Source organism: Procambarus clarkii, chromosome 54 (assembly GCF_040958095.1).
Source record: "Procambarus clarkii isolate CNS0578487 chromosome 54, FALCON_Pclarkii_2.0, whole genome shotgun sequence".
Classification (NCBI taxonomy): domain Eukaryota; kingdom Metazoa; phylum Arthropoda; class Malacostraca; order Decapoda; family Cambaridae; genus Procambarus; species Procambarus clarkii.
The window spans coordinates 10,760,755-10,784,384 of NC_091203.1; the positions used below are offsets into that span (position 1 = coordinate 10,760,755).

A 23,630-nucleotide genomic window follows, 5' to 3' on the forward strand; every position below is an offset into this window, starting at 1 on the left:
CTACGTTAATTTTAACTCCAATAAAAAAAAATTGACCTCATACATAATGAAATGGGTAGCTTTATCATTTCATAAGAAAAAAAATAGAGAAAATAAATTAATTCAGGAAAACTTGGCTTATTAGGCAAATCGGGCCTTGCATAGTAGGCTGAGAAGTGCGTTCTGGCTACTAGGTACGACATATATATATATATATATATATATATATATATATATATATACATATATATATATATATATATATATATATATATATATATACATATATATATATATATATATATATATATATATATATATATATATATATATATATATATATATATATATATATATATATATATATATATTATTATTATTATTAAAAATGACCGAAAAAGTAAGATTAATAATTCTAACACGAAATTTCTCAATATTTTTTATGGTTCTTTTCACTGTCGATGGTAATTGAAAAATCAATTCTCCAAAATTAATTTTTATTTCTAGTCTGATGCGACACTTGAACGTGTTTCGTAATAACATATTACATTTTCAAAGACTTTAATTTACACACACACACATATATATATATATATATATATATATATATATATATATATATATATATATATATATATATATATATATATATACATATATATATATATATATATACATATATATATATATATATATATATATATATATATATATATATATATATATATATATATATATATATATATATATATATATATATATATATATATATATATATATATATATATATATATATATATATATATATATATAAAGGGAGTACCACCTCTGGCTGGAAGTGGGACCCATAGCTTCGGAGGAAACCACGCATAACGCATTAGAGGGAATGTTTAGATCCCCTCTAATACAGTTTCTGTGTGCTTTTTTCCTACCACCCCCTTCCTTTATTTTGTGCTCTATTATGTATATGATGGTTACAAGATATACATGGGTTGATACACAAATAACACAAAAAGGTCCTTAAATGTTACGGATCTCATGAAAAACACGACAGTGGGAAATATTGATGAATGTCACAAACGGGTTCGATCATTGTTGCAAGTCAAACACATCGAATTTCACTGAAGTTGGACTAGTGATCAAGACGCAACAGGCATTTCCCCTCTGAAATGCAACACTGAGGCGCTGGAACAAGAAACTCTTTGCTCTCTGGTCTTTCGTGGCGCTGATCAATTGGTCGCCCAATTCCTTCAGGAACTTCAAAACACATTTTCCCCACGAACCAAGGGTCTCCGAGCCAATCGGAACAAAGCTGTAGCAGTGTGCTAGACCTCTGTATTTAATAATTTTCTGCGATTCCTTGAAAGAAGAAGTAGCACCACCGCTTACACGTGTGCTGTAGTGGAGGTAGGTACTGGCCAGTGTGGCAGCGCACGTGTAGTCCCCACACCGCTTGCTTACCATCCTTCCAAGGAAGCAAGGTGACCCCATCTGGGCGCTTCTGAGGGTCGTTAGGTCTGGATAAGTGTGGTTCTCTTTGTGCTGGGCAGCGGGCTGTGGCGAGGCTCCTCTTTATGATGTTGTTGACTTCTTCATGTCCTGCAATCTTACCCTGTGATTTACGACATACCAGACTATGACGACCATATTGGTCTGCCATCGCAGTTCCGCAGATGCACCTATGTTCGGTGAGGATGGGGGCGGCAAGGCGAAGGGCAACTCCAATGCGGAGAGCGTCATGACTGAGGCGAGTTCCCAGGGCTGCATTGGGCACAGCAAATAAAAAATCTTCGGCGTGGGGTGCTGTTACCGCTTGGAGGCGGGCTTTGTTTTCAGCATCAGCATTGTCAATCATTGCCGTGACAGTCTTTTCCATTATGGGGCTTTCCCAGTGGGCCTGCTTGTGGTCTTTTGGGACTTGTGGTCGGGGCTGAGGGTGTGCAATGGTGTCCCGTTGTCTGGCTGCTTCGATGAATGTTTGATGAGTTCCCGCTGTCTCTCTCATACGCTCTGGTAGGATCTACCCTACCAATTCGTTGGCTGCTGTACATGATGATAAGAATGTTGGAAGTGCTACCTCAGTTGGCTTTCGTATGCCTATCCCCACTAATCTCACTGGTAGTGTTGCTTGGTCCCACTGACTGTCATCTAAATCTAGGTTGAGCGCCTTCCTGAATATTGACCTGAGGAGCTCATCATATTGATTTAGAAGTGGGTTGCCAAAAGTGGGTGCACACCTTAAGAAATATGTTAAACTGGGCAAGGTAAGGCACTTTGTGAGAAAGTAGAGGGCATTATGGTAGTCCAAGTCCCCTATTTTTGCTTCCATCCTCTTTAGGTCTCTAAACTTTTCGTCAAGGACTGCAGCAATGGCATTGTGGCCCAGAGGTGCTCCAAGTAGTGTGCTGTCGGTGGGTTTAATGACTGAGGCTTCTGGTAAAACTGATTTCACTGCTCTAATAATTACCTCACTGGTTGCAATAATTTCGCACTTGGAGGGGTTAAGAACGAGACCCATGGTCTTCCCCAGTGTCTTCACCAGCTGCAGGTCTTCCAGCAGGGAGTCTTGTGTGCCTGCCAGAGTGCCATCATCCAGGAACCAGATGTTGAGCTCACTGGACAGTCTGCTTGTATTTTCTAGAACCGCTATGCAAAAGAGGAAGGGTGCAAGTGGGTCTCCCTGTTGAATTCCCTCTGCTGAGGTGACTTCATGTTTGCCAAACAGGAGGGTTGAGTCTTTGCTGTAGCCTGCTGACACAAACGGGAAAATGCTTGGGCAATGTTCCTGAACTGCAGTGAGAACTGCTTCCCTTTTGACCGAGTTGAAAGCGTTTTTAAAATCTAATTTTACTACTGCCTGGTCTTCAGTAAGAGAGCTAATGTAGGCTCGTGCAGCATGGGCCGCTGCTTCACAGCCTTGGGGGGGGACTCCAAACCCCAGCTGGTTGGGTTGCAGCATGGTGGCTGCTTCCATTCGGATACTTCTGACAGCAGCCCTAGCAACTAGGCGGCGAAGGGTATTATCAACGGCAATGAGTCTGATCCCTCCCCCCTTCTTTTTCAGGGCACAAAGGGATGCACCAAAGAGAAATATTGTTTGATTTCATCAGGGATTAACCTGGCGAGGCAGTTGTTGACAAACGTTGTGATTTCTGTTAGGAGCGCTTCTGCAGCTGGACCAAGAACAGGGTTCACCTTTTCCTTCACATGTTGAGGTCACCCCAGTGTAGCCTCCTGAGGAGCCCGTGGGAAATGAAACGATAGCTTTATAGACCTCTGATTCCTGGAAGACGAGAAGTTCCTGGTTAGGGGGGACCCTGACCAGTGGGAGCGGTCCACCTACGGCCCTGAGGGGGTGTTTTTCTCTCGGTGTTTGGGCTGTGGTTTCATCCCTGGGCAAAATTTTGTCCTCACTTGTTCCCCGACTGTATTGTCCTCTTCAACTTTCTTGCTGACTTGGGTACCTAATTTTCTGTTGTCGCTGATTATATATATATATGTGTATATATATATATATATATATATATATATATATATATATATATATATATATATATATATATATATATATATATATAAAAGTTTGTGAGGGTACCACCTCTGGTGCCAATGTGGGGACCCATAGCCTCGGAGAAGAAAATAAAAAGTATTCAGAGGAGACCTTGTGGTTTCTCACTGAACACTAATATTATCTTCTCCTACCACCCCCATTCTTTTGTATGTACACATATATATTTACTTTATTTGAACTTTGTTACAAAAAAGGAGTTACATATGGGTTACAAAGATGGTTGTCATAGGTTGTCGAGTTCCTCCAGCTCCTCAGATGGCGGGCAGGAACCCTGGATGCAGTGCGCATTTCCCCTCTGTATCGCCACACTGAGGCGCTGGAAAAGAAAGCTTGCAGCTCTCGGGTCCCTTGTTGTTTCAATGAGCCTAGAACCCAGTTCCTTCAAAAAACTGGTAGCACTTTTACCCCAGGCGCCGAGTGTCTCAGAAGCAATGGGGACAAAATTGTAGTGGTGATCCAGTTCTCTATACTTACGGGATTTGGCTGCTTCCCTGTGGGTGGCAGCGCCACCTGGTTGTGAAACACTGAGGTTAATGTAGGTGTTAGCCAGGGTTGATACGCACGTGTAGTCCCATACCAACTGCTTGCCATTCTTCCAGGGGTTCACTGTGATACCATCCGGGCGACCAATAAGAGCATCAGAGTTACGGGGCGTTAGATAACGGGGCTCTCTTTCAGCTGGGCATCCAGCTGTGGTGAGGCTCCTCTTGATGATGTCGTTAACTTCACTGTGCCTCGAGTGCCATCCCCCTGTGCTTTGGCAGAGTAGGCCATGGTGACCGTACCTGTCAGCCACCACCTCGCCGCAAATACACCTATATCTGGTGTGGATTGGGGCAGCAAGGCGGAGGGCCACAGCAATTCGGAGGGCGTGTGGTGTGAGACGCGTGCCAGTTGCCGACATTGGGGTTGCTAACAGGAAATCCCCTGCATGTGGTGCTGCTACTGCTGTGAGGCGGGCAATGTCGTGTTGTGTTGTTGCAGCACCCAGGCACTCTGCAGCAACTTGGTCTACAATGGGACCATCCCAGCTGGATTGCTTGCGGGATTTTGGGGATGGTGGTTGAGGTGATTGGCCTGCACGAGAGGCCCACTCTGTGGCACAGCGTGTAAAATTGGGATCATGTACACCTGCCAGCTGATGTAAGTGGGCAGGTAGAATTTCCTTCACAAGGTCGTCGGATGCTGATAAGGAGGACAGGAAGGCTGGAACAGCGATTTGCGTTGCTGTTCGAACTCCGAGGCCCCCAAGTCTTACGGGAAGAGAGGCTTGTTTCCACTGTAGGTCATCGAGAGAGAGGTTAAGGGCTTTTTCTAGCATTGATTTCAGTAACCGGTCATACTCACTTAGTTTTTGGCTACTGTAAGATGGTGAACACCTCAGAAAGTAGGTTAACCTGGGGAGGGACAGACATCTGGTGATGAGGTAGAGTGCATCATGAGCATCAATATCCTCAATCCTCCCATCCATCCTCTTAAGGTCGGCGATTTTCTTATCAAGGACCTCATCGATGGCTTTCAACCCCAGGGGAGCTCCTAGGAGTGTGCTGTCTTCAGGTTTAGTTTTATGGATATTTGGCAGAAGACCCTCTATTCTCTCTACGATGCCCTGGTTGGAACATATTATTTCACATTTAGAAGGGTTCAGGGTGAGGCCTAAAACTGCACCTTGCTCCTGGATTTTTCTGATGTCCTCCAGGAGGGAGTCTTGGGAACCAGCTAGGGTACCATCATCCAAGAACCAGATGTTAAGCTCGCTAGACAGGACCTCTGTGACTTGTTTGATGACTAAGCAGAAAAGGAGAGGAGCGAGGGGGTCACCCTGTTGGACGCCTTCTCGCGAGTCAATTTCATGTTCGCCAAAAAGTAGCTTAAGATCCATACTGTAGCATGAATGTACAAAAGGGTAGAGGGAAGGGAAATGACTATGAACCGCACGGAGTACAGCATCCCTCCGCACCAAATTGAAGGCATTTTTGAAATCTAGCTTGATAAGGGCCTTTTCGTCTGTGATGTTGGCGATGAAGGCTCGAGCTGCATGGGCTGCCGCCTCACACCCTTGTGGAATGCCAAACCCGAGCTGTTTTGGCTTCAGCATGTTGGCCGCTGCATCACTAACTGTTCTTGCAGCTGCCTTTGCGACGAGACGCCGGAGAGAATTGCCCACAGCTATTGGCCTGATCCCTCCATCCTTTTTCTTTAGAGCACAGAGAAGATAGAAAAAAAGATAGGTCTTATGGACGCTGGTATGTTGCCAGCTAGACATGTGTTGGTGAATCTGGTTAGTTCCACCAAGAGGTTCTTTGCCATGTCACCCAGTGCAGGGTTGAGCATTTGCTTGAGGTGGTTGGGTTTTAGTCCTGTGAACCCACCTGCTGATCCTGTAGGGAAGGACATGGCTGCTTTATGGACCACAGATTCAGCCACCCAGAGAGGTTCTGCTCCGGTAGCCCCCACTTGTACAATGTCGTCCTCACGCGGAGCCCTGGGTGGGTGTTTCTCCCTTAGGGCTTGAGCTGTTGCGGCATCTCTGTCGGCAATTGAGTCCTCACTGGTGATGACTCGTATTGCGCCAATAGTGTTTCCTTCTTCTATTTTCTTGGTGACTGATGTTCTGATTTTTGATGTCTCGGATATGCCACTGTTGCTCTTCCTGCCGTGGGTGTTTCTCGCGCGAGTGGGAAGGCGCACCTGGTTGTCCTCCCTGGGAAAATCATTTATAGCTTTGATGACTGAGGCAGCTAAGGTTTTGTCTCTCCTTGCAGGGGTGGCTAGACATATGTTGCCAAACATTAGGAGGTTGTGCCATGCTTGGGTCGTTCCAGGAGAGTCGTTGACCTTTCTCAGGAGGGCAGATAATTTGGCTGCTGCATGGGGGCGAGCTGCTTTAGGGATGTGTTGCAAGGTTCTGGCCGATGTTGCTTTGATATCTTCTAATAAATTTTCTGTGGGAATGAAGGTCTGGGAGGTGTTTTGCCTTACGGGCGGTGTGGGCTGTTGATTGGTGTTCTCCCTGGGAGGGCGCCCAGAACCCAAACACCTGGCTCCGTTGTGGTAATGAATGCGCACATTATCGTCACTCGACCGGATATAGCATACCCGGTCACACGTCTGACATCTACCTTGTCTACCCCTGTTTGATGGCTCATCTTGGCTTGGAGAAGCCTGGCTATCTGTTGGGAGCTGCGACATGGGCGGGCGCTGGGCTGGCGCTGGGCGGGCGCTGGGCGGGAAGGTGGATGGCGGGTGGAGACTGGAGGGTGGGCGGCGGTTGGAGGCTGGGGGGGTGATCAGCTGGCCGTGGCACTTACTACTCAGGTGAGTGGTAATACATATACCACCTCTATACAAAGTGTGGGTATACACCCACTACACAATATGTGGGTATACATTGGGTGGGTGGGTAGCGTAGACACACATGGGAGCCTCCCGGCTTCTATGGGCGGGTGGCAAGGTGGCCTCGTGGGTGGGGAGGCGACGTGGTGGGGTGGGTAGGAGGGGGAAGAGCAGATACTTCCTGGCCTGGGCGCTGGGTGGGGGCGGGGGTCAGGGCGACACTAACACTGGTATAATTTCCCCGTATATCACTGCACAATAATGAATGAATCACACACTTGTAATCTGACTCACTGCACGTGTGATGTACTCACAATATGATAGATATGTTGCGCCAATTATCGCTGACAACGTAACTTGTTCAGCAAAACTTTCAAAAAAGAAAAAGAAAAACACAAAACACTGTTTGGCACACGCGAAACCCCCACCTCTCTCTCCTGACCACACAACACCCCTCACTCACCCCCCACCTCCCCTCACTAATATATATATATATATATATATATATATATATATATATATATATATATATATATATATATATATATATATATATATATATATATACATATATATATATATATATATATATATATATATATATATATATATATATATATATATATTGTGACGGAGTTCCCCCCCTTATAATTCTCCCACGCCTGCAGTAAGAGTCATGTCTACTTTTCCCAAGCGTTCTCTACGTTGCAGGCTATAATTTGATATATGGGAGAGAGTGAAGTGTTCTCAGAGAGCCGAGAAATTTGTGAAATAGTAATATTTTGGCCTGTGGTTTAGGCCCTTTAGGGAGCCAAGATGGCGCTTACCTCTCTGATCTCCCGCCAAAACCGTGTGACGTCAGTGGCACCGGATTGGTCACCGACAGCAATGTGGCACCGGGAGCCAATGAAAACCTCCCATAGCAAAGGTGACGTCACGAAGGAAGGGGGTCCGGCCAGCGCGCCAAGCTGGCGCCAGCAGTCAGATACGACACGTCATAGAGGTCGGACGTGCGACGAGTGGTCCTGTCTGTCGGACAGCTGTTTCCCACTACCGTGGATTTACGCGTCACCTGAAGTCCGCCAGTACTCTGAGAAGTCTTCCCTAGTTCATGTGTTGAACCAGAAGAGGGAATTGACGGTTATTTGAGCAACAAGTGCTCCAGTCAGGTACTGTGCCAGTAGCAGTGAAGCCGTGCAGTGACGTATGTTGACGTCTGTGGCAATTCACCAGTTCGTGACAGCGTAGTGGCTGACAGAGCCACTGGGTAGCTGAGGAAGAGAGGACTATTTGGGGAAACCGAACGACTGTAGCTGAGACGTAGGCGACAGCCGTTGCTGGGAGAAGACGACGGCCAGGAGACCGACTCCAACCTTCAAGAAGTCAAGGAGGAGGACGGACCTGCAGTGAGGAGGCACGGAGACGACGCGCTAAACGGTGGGACGACGAGAGGCTCTGGTAGGACACGACGACGTGTAGTGTGGGGGCGTTCCCGACACGAGGACCAGGAGCTACATCTCGACTCTCATCGGAGGATAGGGTGAAGTAGGTGGTTCTAGTTCCCTCCCCATTCCCCTTTAGTGAGCTATATTATTTGGCTATATTATCTAGCCTGAAGATTTTATATGTCGTGAGCAAGTCTCACCTATGTCACGGTAAAGCACCAGGGTGCTAGACAGTACTATCAAGAGTACTTGTATTATTTATGTTGATTATTGGTGTGTACAGGCACCAGGAACCAGTGATAATTTACTGTGTTGTGTATATCTTTCTATAGATTTTGATATGAACATATAGTGGTGAATTATATATAATATTATGCCAGTATTTGGAGGTTAGGCTATGTGCCCAGAAACTATTTATTTTCCATGTATTGATGATTGATTTATATACCATATATATGTCTATGTCCATTCAGTGAATAATCATTTGTGAGTACAGTGAATCATTGCGTTATCGCCCACGAGAGAAAGTACTGAAAACTCCCGTGTTAATATTTCATTATATATTGTTGGATAAATAACGGTGTAAGACCATTACAGTGAATCATTGTAGAATTGATTGTAGAAAAGACTGTTTGAGCCTGAGTACAGTGTAACTAAGTAATTCGGTTTATTTGTGCCAATATCGAGTGTGCGAGTTTCTAGTAATATTGGAGAATTTAAAGAAACCGCGCGCGTGAATCTAGCAAACAAGCAAATTTCGCGCGGAGAGTCCATTGCGATCAGCTGTTCTTGACACTTGATGAGGAGGGGGAGGTGTTGCCACCTAATGATCGCGGACTATTCGTGGGAACTTCCGGCCGCGTCAGGATTTGCTGATTTATGTGTTGTTGTTTGGCTTTGTGACATCTTTCATACATTTTAAGTAAAATACAAAACTATCTTAGTGTTTTTATCATTCCATCCATTGATCTTGTGGCTATATTATACTGGTAAACATAGAGTGATAACAACAAGTTCCTGCCTGATTCCTGATCTTTGAGTGTGACCTTGCCAAGGCTACCACTGAATACACCAGTCCACTGAGGGTGTTATTGGCCACCTTAAACACCAATTGGCGACTTTGTGATTAACCGTAGAGCCCTATTGTTGGGGAGGGCACACGACGGTCGATGTGATCGAGTCGTGTTCTCACTCTTTCTTAATATGAGGCCGTTAAGATTGACTGGGAGACTCTCCTGGCGTGCAGTGGCGCCGTGAGGATCGAGGGAAGACCCGCAGGGCTACGGTGAGTTACCTTGAGCATAACTATTGCTCACCCCAGACTAGAGAGAAGAGAGGTGAAACCCCAACATTGGCGACCTTGCCAGGATACCGATCGAAGTAAAGGTTGCAGTGGTACTTGGCAGTGGTGTTAGAGATCAGGTGAAGGTTATCACTCGTAGCACAAGATGGAGGATGATAAAGTAGCGAGGTTTATTGACTCTAGAAACGAACAGGTGCTGGAAGAGTGCACCAAGGCACAGTTACAGGCTATAGCGGATCATTTTGGAATAAAGCTGAAATCTGCCCGAGTTGGTGAAAGAAGACTAGAGATAATGGCTCAGCTCAAGGCTCGAGATGAAGCTTTGGGGGAGGAACGGCCCCAAACACCTGCCAGTGAGGGTGAACACTTGAGTATTGGTGGAAGCAGCAGGGGTTCCAGCGGCAGCAGGCACAGCATTAAGCTGGAAATAATGAAGCTGCAGCTAGAGGCACAGCAGCGCAAAGAAGAGCGAGAGGCACAGCAGCGCAAAGAAGAGCGAGAAGCAGAGGCACAGCAGCGCAAAGAAGAGCGAGAAGCGCAGCAGCGTAAAGAAGAGCGAGAAGCAGAAGCGCAGATGAAGCGTGAGGAGCGAGAAGCACAGCTGCGCCGGGAAGAACAGGAGCGAGAAGCACAGCTGCGCCGGGAAGAACAGGAGCGAGAAGCACAGCTGCGCCGGGAAGAACAGGAGCGAGAAGCACAGACGAAGCGTGAGGAGCGAGAAGCACAGCTGCGCCGGGAAGAGCAAGAACGAGAAGCACAGCTACGCAGGGAAGAACGAGAGCAAGAAGTTAGGCTGAGACAAATGGAAATAGAAGCCAACCAGGAGGTGGAGCTGAAGCGAGCTGAACTGGGACTAGGTGCCCCTGCCCCGCCACAGGAAGACCGACGAGTGAGGGAACGAGACCTGCCGGTCTTTGTGCCTAGTGAAGCCGAAAGTTTCTTCGATCACTTTGAGAGAGTTGCTGCTATGAAGAGGTGGCCGAGGGCGGAGTGGGCGGAGTTGGTCCAAGGGAGGCTCACAGGGGAAGCTCGCCAAGCCTTCACTATGCTCGACTTCCAAGAATGCACTAACTACGATGCGGTCAAACGAGCTGTGCTCCGTTCCTTTAAACTCACGCCAGAGTGTTACCGGAAGAGGTTTAGAGAATGTACCCGGTTGCCAGGAAAGTCGTATGCGGAGACGGCGAGGGACATAGAAAGAAAGCTCCTTAAGTGGCTGGACTCTGAAGAAGCAAGGTCGGTCGAAGAGGTCAAGGAACTAATGGCCATGGAAAAGTTTATGTCCGTGCTCTCTCCTGAGATCAGGATGAGGGTAAAGGAGGCGGACATAAAGGACCTGAGGGCCGCAGCCGACCGGGCCGACATGCTAGAAGAAGCCCTACGCCCACGCCGAGAGGGACAGAACCGACCACCCGCATACGTCGGAAACGATCGGAGTTATAGAAGGACGGATGGATGGAGGGCAGGAACGAGTTCTCCCAAGTCCCATTTCTCAAGTTGGAACACCCGAGGAACAAAAGGTGTTGTAGAGCCGATAGGGGAGAACCAAGCTGAGAGCTCGGGAACTGTTACTGCAGGGAAAGAAACGACAAGTGAGGCGGGAAAGACACAGGGTGTGACGGTCTCTGGAGGCAGTGCTAAGACGAGCGGTGGCGGATGGTCTCCGCCGAGGGGCCGCTGCTACAACTGCGGAATACCCGGACACGTCGCGCGGGAGTGCAGACGCCCGAAGCAGCGGGGACACGTTGCTTTAGTGATGTTCGAGGACCAGAGGGCCGAGGGAGTGCGGGATAAACCCGTGCTGAATGAGGAGAAGAAAATTCACCCGTTCATGTGTCAAGGAACCGTAAGGATGGGGGTCGCAGACCCCATCCCCGTGAAGATGCTAAGAGACACCGGGGCTGACTTTACCCTGGTAAGTGAAACCCTGTTCCCCGAGGGTTACGAAAGTACCAGTGTGGGGGTGGCAAGTGTGGCCACTGTGGGAGGCCCAGTGAGGATGCCCCTACACCAGGTAACTTTAAATTCCGAATATGGCTGCCAGACCCTAGAGGTGGGAGTCTGAACATCAATGCCCAAGATGGAGGCACAGGTCATCTTGGGGAATGACGCGTGTGGAGGATATGTCCTCCCGCATCTCGTGAAAGGCGAAGAGTGCCCAGAACAACACGAGGAGACAGGCGAAGATTTGAACGCCTGTGGGGACGAGAAGGGAATCGCACCGGTGGCGATCCCAGTTTGTACTGTGACACCGAGACAACGCGAAGAACCAGGAGGTTGTGGATCTGATGGGGCTGAGGAGTCGACTGACAGCCTGGGAACAGATCACCTCTGCGTAGGACCCAGAGAACGAGTGGAGGGCGAAGGTAGCCCGAATGGTGAGTTGCAGGTGACACTCACCGGTTCTCCAGGGGTAAACCGCACTCGTCTCAAAGAGTTACAGCAAGAGGAGTTCCCCGAATTGGTTAGTAAGGCCGAAGGAGGACGTGTGGGTCCTGAGAAGGCTTACTTTCCATTTATCTATATTATATATGCCATGCTATTCATGCTGAAGGAACGATGGACACCAGGAGCGACCGTGGGGACGGTGAATAACTATGTCCAGAAGTTCAAAGAACGTCTCACTAGAGCGAAGGAATTGGCTAGGAAACTCCTGAAGAAGGCGCAACGCAAGATGTCGGAGTGGTACGACAGGAGAGCTGCGCAGAGGGATTTTCAGGCCGGATCCAAAGTAATGGTTGTGCTGCCAGGTAAAGGTAGAGTGACCAGGTCGCGGTTCAAGAGACCATACCGAGTGCTGCGACGGTTGGGTCCAGTGTCGTACGAGATTGGGAAGCCGGATGGACCCCGGAAGAAACAGGTGTGTCGCGCAGACAGCCTAAGACCTTTCTTCAAGGTGGAAGGTAGAGCCGCCAAGCAGGACGGAACGATGTCCCGAGAAACCCAGCGGACGACGGGTCTGAGTGTACCGAGGGACCGAGAACTCCCGGAGGAGGAAAGTAAGTGGTCCAGGGCGGACGGCACCAGTCTCACCCGCACTGAGAGTCTGACAAGGATCAAGCACATCAAAGGGAAGGACGACGTAGTGGCGGACGCCCTATCCCGCATACACTAATGAGACATGACTCTTATTTTAAGGGGAGGGGTATGTGACGGAGTTCCCCCCCTTATAATTCTCCCACGCCTGCAGTAAGAGTCATGTCTACTTTTCCCAAGCGTTCTCTACGTTGCAGGCTACAATTTGATATATGGGAGAGAGTGAAGTGTTCTCGGAGAGCCGAGAAATTTGTGAAGTAGTAATATTTTGGCCTGTGGTTTAGGCCCTTTAGGGAGCCAAGATGGCGCTTACCTCTCTGATCTCCCGCCAAAACCGTGTGACGTCAGTGGCACCGGATTGGTCACCGACAGCAATGTGGCACCGGGAGCCAATGAAAACCTCCCATAGCAAAGGTGACGTCACGAAGGAAGGGGGTCCGGCCAGCGCGCCAAGCTGGCGCCAGCAGTCAGATACGACACGTCATAGAGGTCGGACGTGCGACGAGTGGTCCTGTCTGTCGGACAGCTGTTTCCCACTACCGTGGATTTACGCGTCACCTGAAGTCCGCCAGTACTCTGAGAAGTCTTCCCTAGTTCATGTGTTGAACCAGAAGAGGGAATTGACGGTTATTTGAGCAACAAGTGCTCCAGTCAGGTACTGTGCCAGTAGCAGTGAAGCCGTGCAGTGACGTATGTTGACGTCTGTGGCAATTCACCAGTTCGTGACAGCGTAGTGGCTGACAGAGCCACTGGGTAGCTGAGGAAGAGAGGACTATTTGGGGAAACCGAACGACTGTAGCTGAGACGTAGGCGACAGCCGTTGCTGGGAGAAGACGACGGCCAGGAGACCGACTCCAACCTTCAAGAAGTCAAGGAGGAGGACGGACCTGCAGTGAGGAGGCACGGAGACGACGCGCTAAACGGTGGGACGACGAGAGGCTCTGGTAGGACACGACGACGTGTAGTGTGGGGGCGTTCCCGACACGAGGACCAGGAGCTACATCTCGACTCTCATCGGAGGATAGGGTGAAGTAGGTGGTTCTAGTTCCCTCCCCATTCCCCTTTAGTGAGCTATATTATTTGGCTATATTATCTAGCCTGAAGATTTTATATGTCGTGAGCAAGTCTCACCTATGTCACGGTAAAGCACCAGGGTGCTAGACAGTACTATCAAGAGTACTTGTATTATTTATGTTGATTATTGGTGTGTACAGGCACCAGGAACCAGTGATAATTTACTGTGTTGTGTATATCTTTCTATAGATTTTGATATGAACATATAGTGGTGAATTATATATAATATTATGCCAGTATTTGGAGGTTAGGCTATGTGCCCAGAAACTATTTATTTTCCATGTATTGATGATTGATTTATATACCATATATATGTCTATGTCCATTCAGTGAATAATCATTTGTGAGTACAGTGAATCATTGCGTTATCGCCCACGAGAGAAAGTACTGAAAACTCCCGTGTTAATATTTCATTATATATTGTTGGATAAATAACGGTGTAAGACCATTACAGTGAATCATTGTAGAATTGATTGTAGAAAAGACTGTTTGAGCCTGAGTACAGTGTAACTAAGTAATTCGGTTTATTTGTGCCAATATCGAGTGTGCGAGTTTCTAGTAATATTGGAGAATTTAAAGAAACCGCGCGCGTGAATCTAGCAAACAAGCAAATTTCGCGCGGAGAGTCCATTGCGATCAGCTGTTCTTGACACTTGATGAGGAGGGGGAGGTGTTGCCACCTAATGATCGCGGACTATTCGTGGGAACTTCCGGCCGCGTCAGGATTTGCTGATTTATGTGTTGTTGTTTGGCTTTGTGACATCTTTCATACATTTTAAGTAAAATACAAAACTATCTTAGTGTTTTTATCATTCCCTCCATTGATCTTGTGGCTATATTATACTGGTAAACATAGAGTGATAACAACAAGTTCCTGCCTGATTCCTGATCTTTGAGTGTGACCTTGCCAAGGCTACCACTGAATACACCAGTCCACTGAGGGTGTTATTGGCCACCTTAAACACCAATTGGCGACTTTGTGATTAACCGTAGAGCCTTATTGTTGGGGAGGGCACACGACGGTCGATGTGATCGAGTCGTGTTCTCACTCTTTCTTAATAAGAGGCCGTTAAGATTGACTGGGAGACTCTCCTGGCGTGCAGTGGCGCCGTGAGGATCGAGGGAAGACCCGCAGGGCTACGGTGAGTTACCTTGAGCATAACTATTGCTCACCCCAGACTAGAGAGAAGAGAGATGAAACCCCAACAATATATATATATATATATATATATATATATATATATATATATATATATATATATATATATATATATATATATATATATATATATATATATATATATATATGTCGTACCTAGTAGCCAGAACGCACTTCTCACCTACTATGCAAGGCCCGATTTGCCTAATAAGCCAAGTTTTCATGAATTAATTTTTTTCCGGCTACCTAACCTAGCTAACCTAACCTAACATAACTTTTTCGGCTACCTAACCTAACCTAACCTATAAAGATAAGTTAGGTTAGGTTAGGTAGGGTTGGTTAGGTTCGGTCATATATCTACGTTAGTTTTAACTCCAATAAAAAAAAATTGACCTCATACATAATGAAATGGGTAGCTTTATCATTTCATAAGAAAAAAATTAGAGAAAATATAATAATTCAGGAAAACTTGCCTTATTAGGCAAATTGGGCCTTGCATAGTAGGCTGAGAAGTGCGTTCTGGTTACTAGGTACGATATATATATATATATATATATATATATATATATATATATATATATATATATATATATATATATATATATATATATATATATATATATATGTCGTACCTAATAGCCAGAACGCACTTCTCAGCCTACTATTCAAGGCCCGATTTGCCTAATAAGCCAAGTTTTCATGAATTAATGTTTTTTCGTCTACCTAACCTACCTAACCTAACCTAACCTAGCTTTTTTTGGCTACCTAACCTAACCTTACCTATAAATATAGGTTAGGTTAGGTTAGGTAGGGTTGGTTAGGTTCGGTCATATATCTACGTTAATTTTAACTCAAATAAAAAAAAATTGACCTCATACATAGAGAAAAGGGTTGCTTTATCATTTCATAAGAAAAAAATTATAGTAAATATATTAATTCAGGAAAACTTGGCTTATTAGGCAAATCGGGCCTTGAATAGTAGGCTGAGAAGTGAGTTCTGGCTACTAGGTACGACATATATATATATATATATATATATATATAACTGAAAACTCACACCCCAGAAGTGACTCGAACCCATACTCCCAGAAGCAACGCATCTGGTATGTACAAGACGCCTTAATCCACTTGACCATCACGACCGGACAAAATGAGGTGATAGCCGAGGCTATTTGAACCACCCCACCGCCGGCACTCGGATAGTTATCTTGGGCATAGCATTTTACCAAATCACCTCATTCTTTGGGGCAACACGTGAGGAACACAAATGCGAACAAGCCTGAATGGTCCCCAGGACATATGCAACTGAAAACTCACACCCCAGAAGTGACTCGAACCCATACTCCCAGAAGCAACGCATCTGGTATGTACAAGACGCCTTAATCCACTTGACCATCACGACCGGACAAAATGAGGTGATAGCCGAGGCTATTTGAACCACCCCACCGCCGGCACTCGGATAGTTATCTTGGGCATAGCATTTTACCAAATCACCTCATTCTTTGGGGCAACACGTGAGGAACACAAATGCGAACAAGCCTGAATGGTCCCCAGGACATATGCAACTGAAAACTCACACCCCAGAAGTGACTCGAACCCATACTCCCAGAAGCAACGCATCTGGTATGTACAAGACGCCTTAATCCACTTGACCATCACGACCGGACAAAATGAGGTGATAGCCGAGGCTATTTGAACCACCCCACCGCCGGCACTCGGATAGTTATCTTGGGCATAGCATTTTACCAAATCACCTCATTCTTTGGGGCAACACGTGAGGAACACAAATGCGAACAAGCCTGAATGGTCCCCAGGACATATGCAACTGAAAACTCACACCCCAGAAGTGACTCGAACCCATACTCCCAGAAGCAACGCATCTGGTATGTACAAGACGCCTTAATCCACTTGACCATCACGACCGGACAAAATGAGGTGATAGCCGAGGCTATTTGAACCACCCCACCGCCGGCACTCGGATAGTTATCTTGGGCATAGCATTTTACCAAATCACCTCATTCTTTGGGGCAACACGTGAGGAACACAAATGCGAACAAGCCTGAATGGTCCCCAGGACATATGCAACTGAAAACTCACACCCCAGAAGTGACTCGAACCCATACTCCCAGAAGCAACGCATCTGGTATGTACAAGACGCCTTAATCCACTTGACCATCACGACCGGACAAAATGAGGTGATAGCCGAGGCTATTTGAACCACCCCACCGCCGGCACTCGGATAGTTATCTTGGGCATAGCATTTTACCAAATCACCTCATTCTTTGGGGCAACACGTGAGGAACACAAATGCGAACAAGCCTGAATGGTCCCCAGGACATATGCAACTGAAAACTCACACCCCAGAAGTGACTCGAACCCATACTCCCAGAAGCAACGCATCTGGTATGTACAAGACGCCTTAATCCACTTGACCATCACGACCGGACAAAATGAGGTGATAGCCGAGGCTATTTGAACCACCCCACCGCCGGCACTCGGATAGTTATCTTGGGCATAGCATTTTACCAAATCACCTCATTCTTTGGGGCAACACGTGAGGAACACAAATGCGAACAAGCCTGAATGGTCCCCAGGACATATGCAACTGAAAACTCACACCCCAGAAGTGACTCGAACCCATACTCCCAGAAGCAACGCATCTGGTATGTACAAGACGCCTTAATCCACTTGACCATCACGACCGGACAAAATGAGGTGATAGCCGAGGCTATTTGAACCACCCCACCGCCGGCACTCGGATAGTTATCTTGGGCATAGCATTTTACCAAATCACCTCATTCTTTGGGGCAACACGTGAGGAACACAAATGCGAACAAGCCTGAATGGTCCCCAGGACATATGCAACTGAAAACTCACACCCCAGAAGTGACTCGAACCCATACTCCCAGAAGCAACGCATCTGGTATGTACAAGACGCCTTAATCCACTTGACCATCACGACCGGACAAAATGAGGTGATAGCCGAGGCTATTTGAACCACCCCACCGCCGGCACTCGGATAGTTATCTTGGGCATAGCATTTTACCAAATCACCTCATTCTTTGGGGCAACACGTGAGGAACACAAATGCGAACAAGCCTGAATGGTCCCCAGGACATATGCAACCATATGCAAATAGCCTCGGCTATCACCTCATTTTGTCCGGTCGTGATGGTCAAGTGGATTAAGGCGTCTTGTACATACCAGATGCGTTGCTTCTGGGAGTATGGGTTCGAGTCACTTCTGGGGTGTGAGTTTTCAGTTGCATATGTCCTGGGGACCATTCAGGCTTGTTCGCATTTGTGTTCCTCACGTGTTGCCCCAAAGAATGAGGTGATTTGGTAAAATGCTATGCCCAAGATAACTATCCGAGTGCCGGCGGTGGGGTGGTTCAAATAGCCTCGGCTATCACCTCATTTTGTCCGGTCGTGATGGTCAAGTGGATTAAGGCGTCTTGTACATACCAGATGCGTTGCTTCTGGGAGTATGGGTTCGAGTCACTTCTGGGGTGTGAGTTTTCAGTTGCATATGTCCTGGGGACCATTCAGGCTTGTTCGCATTTGTGTTCCTCACGTGTTGCCCCAAAGAATGAGGTGATTTGGTAAAATGCTATGCCCAAGATAACTATCCGAGTGCCGGCGGTGGGGTGGTTCAAATAGCCTCGGCTATCACCTCATTTTGTCCGGTCGTGATGGTCAAGTGGATTAAGGCGTCTTGTACATACCAGATGCGTTGCTTCTGGGAGTATGGGTTCGAGTCACTTCTGGGGTGTGAGTTTTCAGTTGCATATGTCCTGGGGACCATTCAGGCTTGTTCGCATTTGTGTTCCTCACGTGTTGCCCCAAAGAATGAGGTGATTTGGTAAAATGCTATGCCCAAGATAACTATCCGAGTGCCGGCGGTGGGGTGGTTCAAATAGCCTCGGCTATCACCTCATTTTGTCCGGTCGTGATGGTCAAGTGGATTAAGGCGTCTTGTACATACCAGATGCGTTGCTTCTGGGAGTATGGGTTCGAGTCACTTCTGGGGTGTGAGTTTTCAGTTGCATATGTCCTGGGGACCATTCAGGCTTGTTCGCATTTGTGTTCCTCACGTGTTGCCCCAAAGAATGAGGTGATTTGGTAAAATGCTATGCCCAAGATAACTATCCGAGTGCCGGCGGTGGGGTGGTTCAAATAGCCTCGGCTATCACCTCATTTTGTCCGGTCGTGATGGTCAAGTGGATTAAGGCGTCTTGTACATACCAGATGCGTTGCTTCTGGGAGTATGGGTTTGAGTCACTTCTGGGGTGTGAGTTTTCAGTTGCATATGTCCTGGGGACCATTCAGGCTTGTTCGCATTTGTGTTCCTCACGTGTTGCCCCAAAGAATGAGGTGATTTGGTAAAATGCTATGCCCAAGATAACTATCCGAGTGCCGGCGGTGGGGTGGTTCAAATAGCCTCGGCTATCACCTCATTTTGTCCGGTCGTGATGGTCAAGTGGATTAAGGCGTCTTGTACATACCAGATGCGTTGCTTCTGGGAGTATGGGTTCGAGTCACTTCTGGGGTGTGAGTTTTCAGTTGCATATGTCCTGGGGACCATTCAGGCTTGTTCGCATTTGTGTTCCTCACGTGTTGCCCCAAAGAATGAGGTGATTTGGTAAAATGCTATGCCCAAGATAACTATCCGAGTGCCGGCGGTGGGGTGGTTCAAATAGCCTCGGCTATCACCTCATTTTGTCCGGTCGTGATGGTCAAGTGGATTAAGGCGTCTTGTACATACCAGATGCGTTGCTTCTGGGAGTATGGGTTCGAGTCACTTCTGGGGTGTGAGTTTTCAGTTGCATATGTCCTGGGGACCATTCAGGCTTGTTCGCACATATATATATATATATATATATATATATATATATATATATATATATATATATATATATATATATATATATATATATATATATATATATATATATATATATATATATATATATATATGTCGTACCTAGTAGCCAGAACGCACTTCTCAGCCTACTATGCAAGGCCCGATTTGCCTAATAAGCCAAGTTTCATGAATTAATTGTTTTTCGACTACCTAACCTACCTAACCTAACCTAACCTAACTTTTTCGGCTACCTAACCTAACCTAACCTATAAAGATAGGTTAGGTTAGGTTAGGTAGGGTTGGTTAGGTTCGGTCATATATCTACGTTAATTTTAACTCCAATTAAATAAAATTGACCTCATACATAATGAAATGGGTAGCTTTATCATTTCATAAGAAAAAAATTAGAGAAAATATATTAATTCAGGAAAACTTCGCTTATTAGGCAAATTGGGCCTTGCATAGTAGGCCGAGAAGTGCGTTCTGGCTACTAGGTACGACATATATATATATATATATATATATATATATATATATATATATATATATATATATATATATATATATATATATATATATATATATATATATAATGTATATATATATATATAAATATATATTGGCTCTTGATTGCTGGTTTTGACTTGAGGGTTCTAAATGCGGTAAACAATTTGTTCCCTTTCTGTTTTTTTTTATATTAGATTCATCCTCTCTATTGGCTCAAGGTTATAATCCCTCTATTATTTAATTAAAAGAACTTGTGATGCAGCTGCTGTCTCTTCCACATCATATACACTAAATATTCCCTTATTATATAGGTCCTTGAATTGATTGCATTCAGTTCTGCTTTTGTGAAAATTATTACACCTTTTGCTCTTGTTGTTAGGTCTTTTTTGAATGGTAGATAGAGTAATGTAATCACTTTAATTTCGCACCTGCTTGTCGGTTGAGATATTTAGTGGGTTGTGAGTTACCATAGAGAGAACCTTGTTCTATTCATCTCCTTCTGTCGTCATCACATGGCCTTTCCAAATCTATTAGCATTAAATGTGTGTTTTGAGGCAAGCTTCTCCCCATTAATTTATCCAAATTCAATTCTCAATTCTGTATCCTGTATTCTCGAAGTCTGTTAAACTAACCTATCTACCAAGAAATATTCAGATTGTGAACCTTGCGTATAAATTTTTCTAGTATTTGCTCATTGTTTTATTTGTGATATTTTCCCTTCTCTTTTGAATTATTTCTTAATAATAGTGTTTTTTTCAGTTTTTTGTCTCTAAAGCGTCTGTATCTTTCCAAATCTCTACCTCAATTCCATTGTTTATCCAGTTTATTGCATTATTCTCTGGTTTATACTTATTGCTGCAATATTAAAGGCCCCAAATTTATTTTTATTTATTATCGAAAATTTTAAACTGTTGCATCAGTTCCTTCTTTCCACGATGTCATTATTTTTTACCATAAGCGCAATTTTAGCGCGAGCAGGAGAAGGGCTCAAGGCATCACATTCTGATGGATAATAAATGTTTTATTATTTAAATAAAATAAGATAATATCTAAATAAATAAAATAAGATAATAATTATTTAGATAATATCTAAATAATAAAATAAGATATCTCTAAAATAAGTGTTTAAAATTACCAAGATTTCATTAAATCGCTATATATTCGTAGAGAATATCTTGCATTATGTACAATCACAGAAAAGATTCAATATTTATACTTTTCCAGATTCTGGCAGCGCTTCACTCTGTTCCTTTTGATGGCTCTATGTTGGACCACAGAGATTCTTTCATGGAAAATTCCTCCCCCTGAACTATGGTGAGGCTTGAGATCTATTCATACATGTTTTCTTTCCATTTCTCAATTTAGATTTTTTGGACTTTTGTAAAAGTGGCAGATATTAAAGCAGACACCAGTTAATACATAGTAATGTTTACTATAAGTTGTTAAAAATATATATACCTGCAGTATGGTATGGATAGTTTTATAATATTTTTTTAATTCAGTATGTTGCCTTAAATTCATGAGGCCCGTGCGACAACATTGAAAAAATGCTGTCAAGTAACTTTTGTTGGTGTAACAATTGGTATGAAAATACCTAGGTGTAATTAACCGAGTGTAGTTATATGACGAAGCTTATGACAGTGTTGCCAAACTTGGCTAATTGTATTTTATTTCATGCCAGCTAATCTGTTTGAATAATAATAATATTTATTTGTTTTTGCTGATTTTCGTTTTAGTAATTCATGTGTGTGAACTCGTGAAAATAACTTTTTATTAATATAAATAATTTCCGTTACAATAATTTAATGTGATGTTCTAGCATAGTATCAGTCAGAATGTTTACTAATAAAAATATCGACGAGAAAATCAACCAGAGGTCTGAGGTGACTCGAACCAGCGACCATGGAGTACCCAACCGCTCAAGTTACCTCTGTACGACCACGTCTTGGTTTGTTATATAACCTGGCAGTCTATTGAATCTACTGGAAGCCTGGAGGATCCTAATGATGCCAGTCCACTTTTTACGTAAAACCTCCAAGCACTCAGGAATAGGCAACATAGTTCAATCTATTCAGTAGAATCACAAGTTGTATAACATAAGCAATTTGTGGTGGTACAGAGGTAACGTGAGTGGTTGGGTGCAAATTGGTCGCTGGTTCGAGTCAGCTTAGAGCTTCAGTGGATTTTATCAATAATGTTACTCTGAAGGACAATGACAGATACATCAGAGTAATGTGACACTGGTGGACCATGACAGCTACATTAGAGTAATGTGACACTGGTGGACCATGACAGCTACATTAGAGTAATGTGACACTGGTGGACCATGACAGCTACATTAGAGTAATGTGACACTGAAGGAGCATGACGGATACATCAATGTAATGAGACACTGAAGGACCCTTCCAGATATATTAGAGTTATGTGACACTGAAGGACCATGACAGATACATCAGTGAAATAAGACACTGAAGGACCCTTCCAGATATATTAGAGTTATGTGACACTGAAGGACCATGACAGAAACATCAGAATAATGAGACACGAAGGACCATGACATATATATTAAAGTATTGTGACACTGAAGGACCCTGACATACATATTAGAGTAAAATGACACTGAAGCACTATGACATATTCACCAGAGTAATGTGATACTGAAGGTCCATGACATATCCTAGATTTATGTGACACTGAATGACCCTGACAGATATATCAGTGTAATGTGACACTGAAAGACCATGGTAGATACATAAGAGTAATGTGACACTGAAGGACTATGACAGATACTTCGAATTAATGTGACACTGAAGGACCATGACAGATACACCAGAGTAATATGACACTGAAGGACACTGCCATACGTCACAGTAATGCGACAATGAAAGACTATGACTGATACATCAGAGTAATGAGACACTGGAGGACCATGATAGATTCTTCAGAGTAATGTGAGACTGAAGGACTATGACGTTCATCAGAGTAACGTAACACTAAAATACCCTGAGAAATACATCAGTGAAATATGACACTGAAGGACCATATCCTGAGGTTATCTTGAGATGATTTCGGGGCTTTTTAGTGTCCCCGCGGCCCGGTCCTCGACCAGGCCTCCACCCCCAGGAAGCAGCCCGTGACAGCTGACTAACACCCAGGTACCTATTTTACTGCTAGGTAACAGGGGCATAGGGTGAAAGAAACTCTGCCCATTGTTTCTCGCCGGCGCCTGGGATCGAACCCAGGACCACAGGATCACAAGTCCAGCGTGCTGTCCGCTCGGCCGACCGGCTCCCTGAGAGATATATCTAAATAATGTGACACTGGAGGACCATGATCGATTCTCCAGAGTAATGAGAT

General features: G+C 45.0%; 1 protein-coding gene across 1 annotated transcript in view; it reads left to right on the top strand.

Annotated features, from left to right (window-relative positions):
• The window catches only part of LOC123771298 (probable G-protein coupled receptor Mth-like 1), an 87,700-nt gene that overhangs the window by 57,978 nt on the left and 6,092 nt on the right, over positions 1-23,630 (top strand). Inside the window, exon 4 of the mRNA XM_069305103.1 lies at positions 21,498-21,587. Coding sequence (XP_069161204.1) covers positions 21,498-21,587 — 90 coding nt within the window. The remainder of the gene's footprint in view (positions 1-21,497; positions 21,588-23,630) is intronic.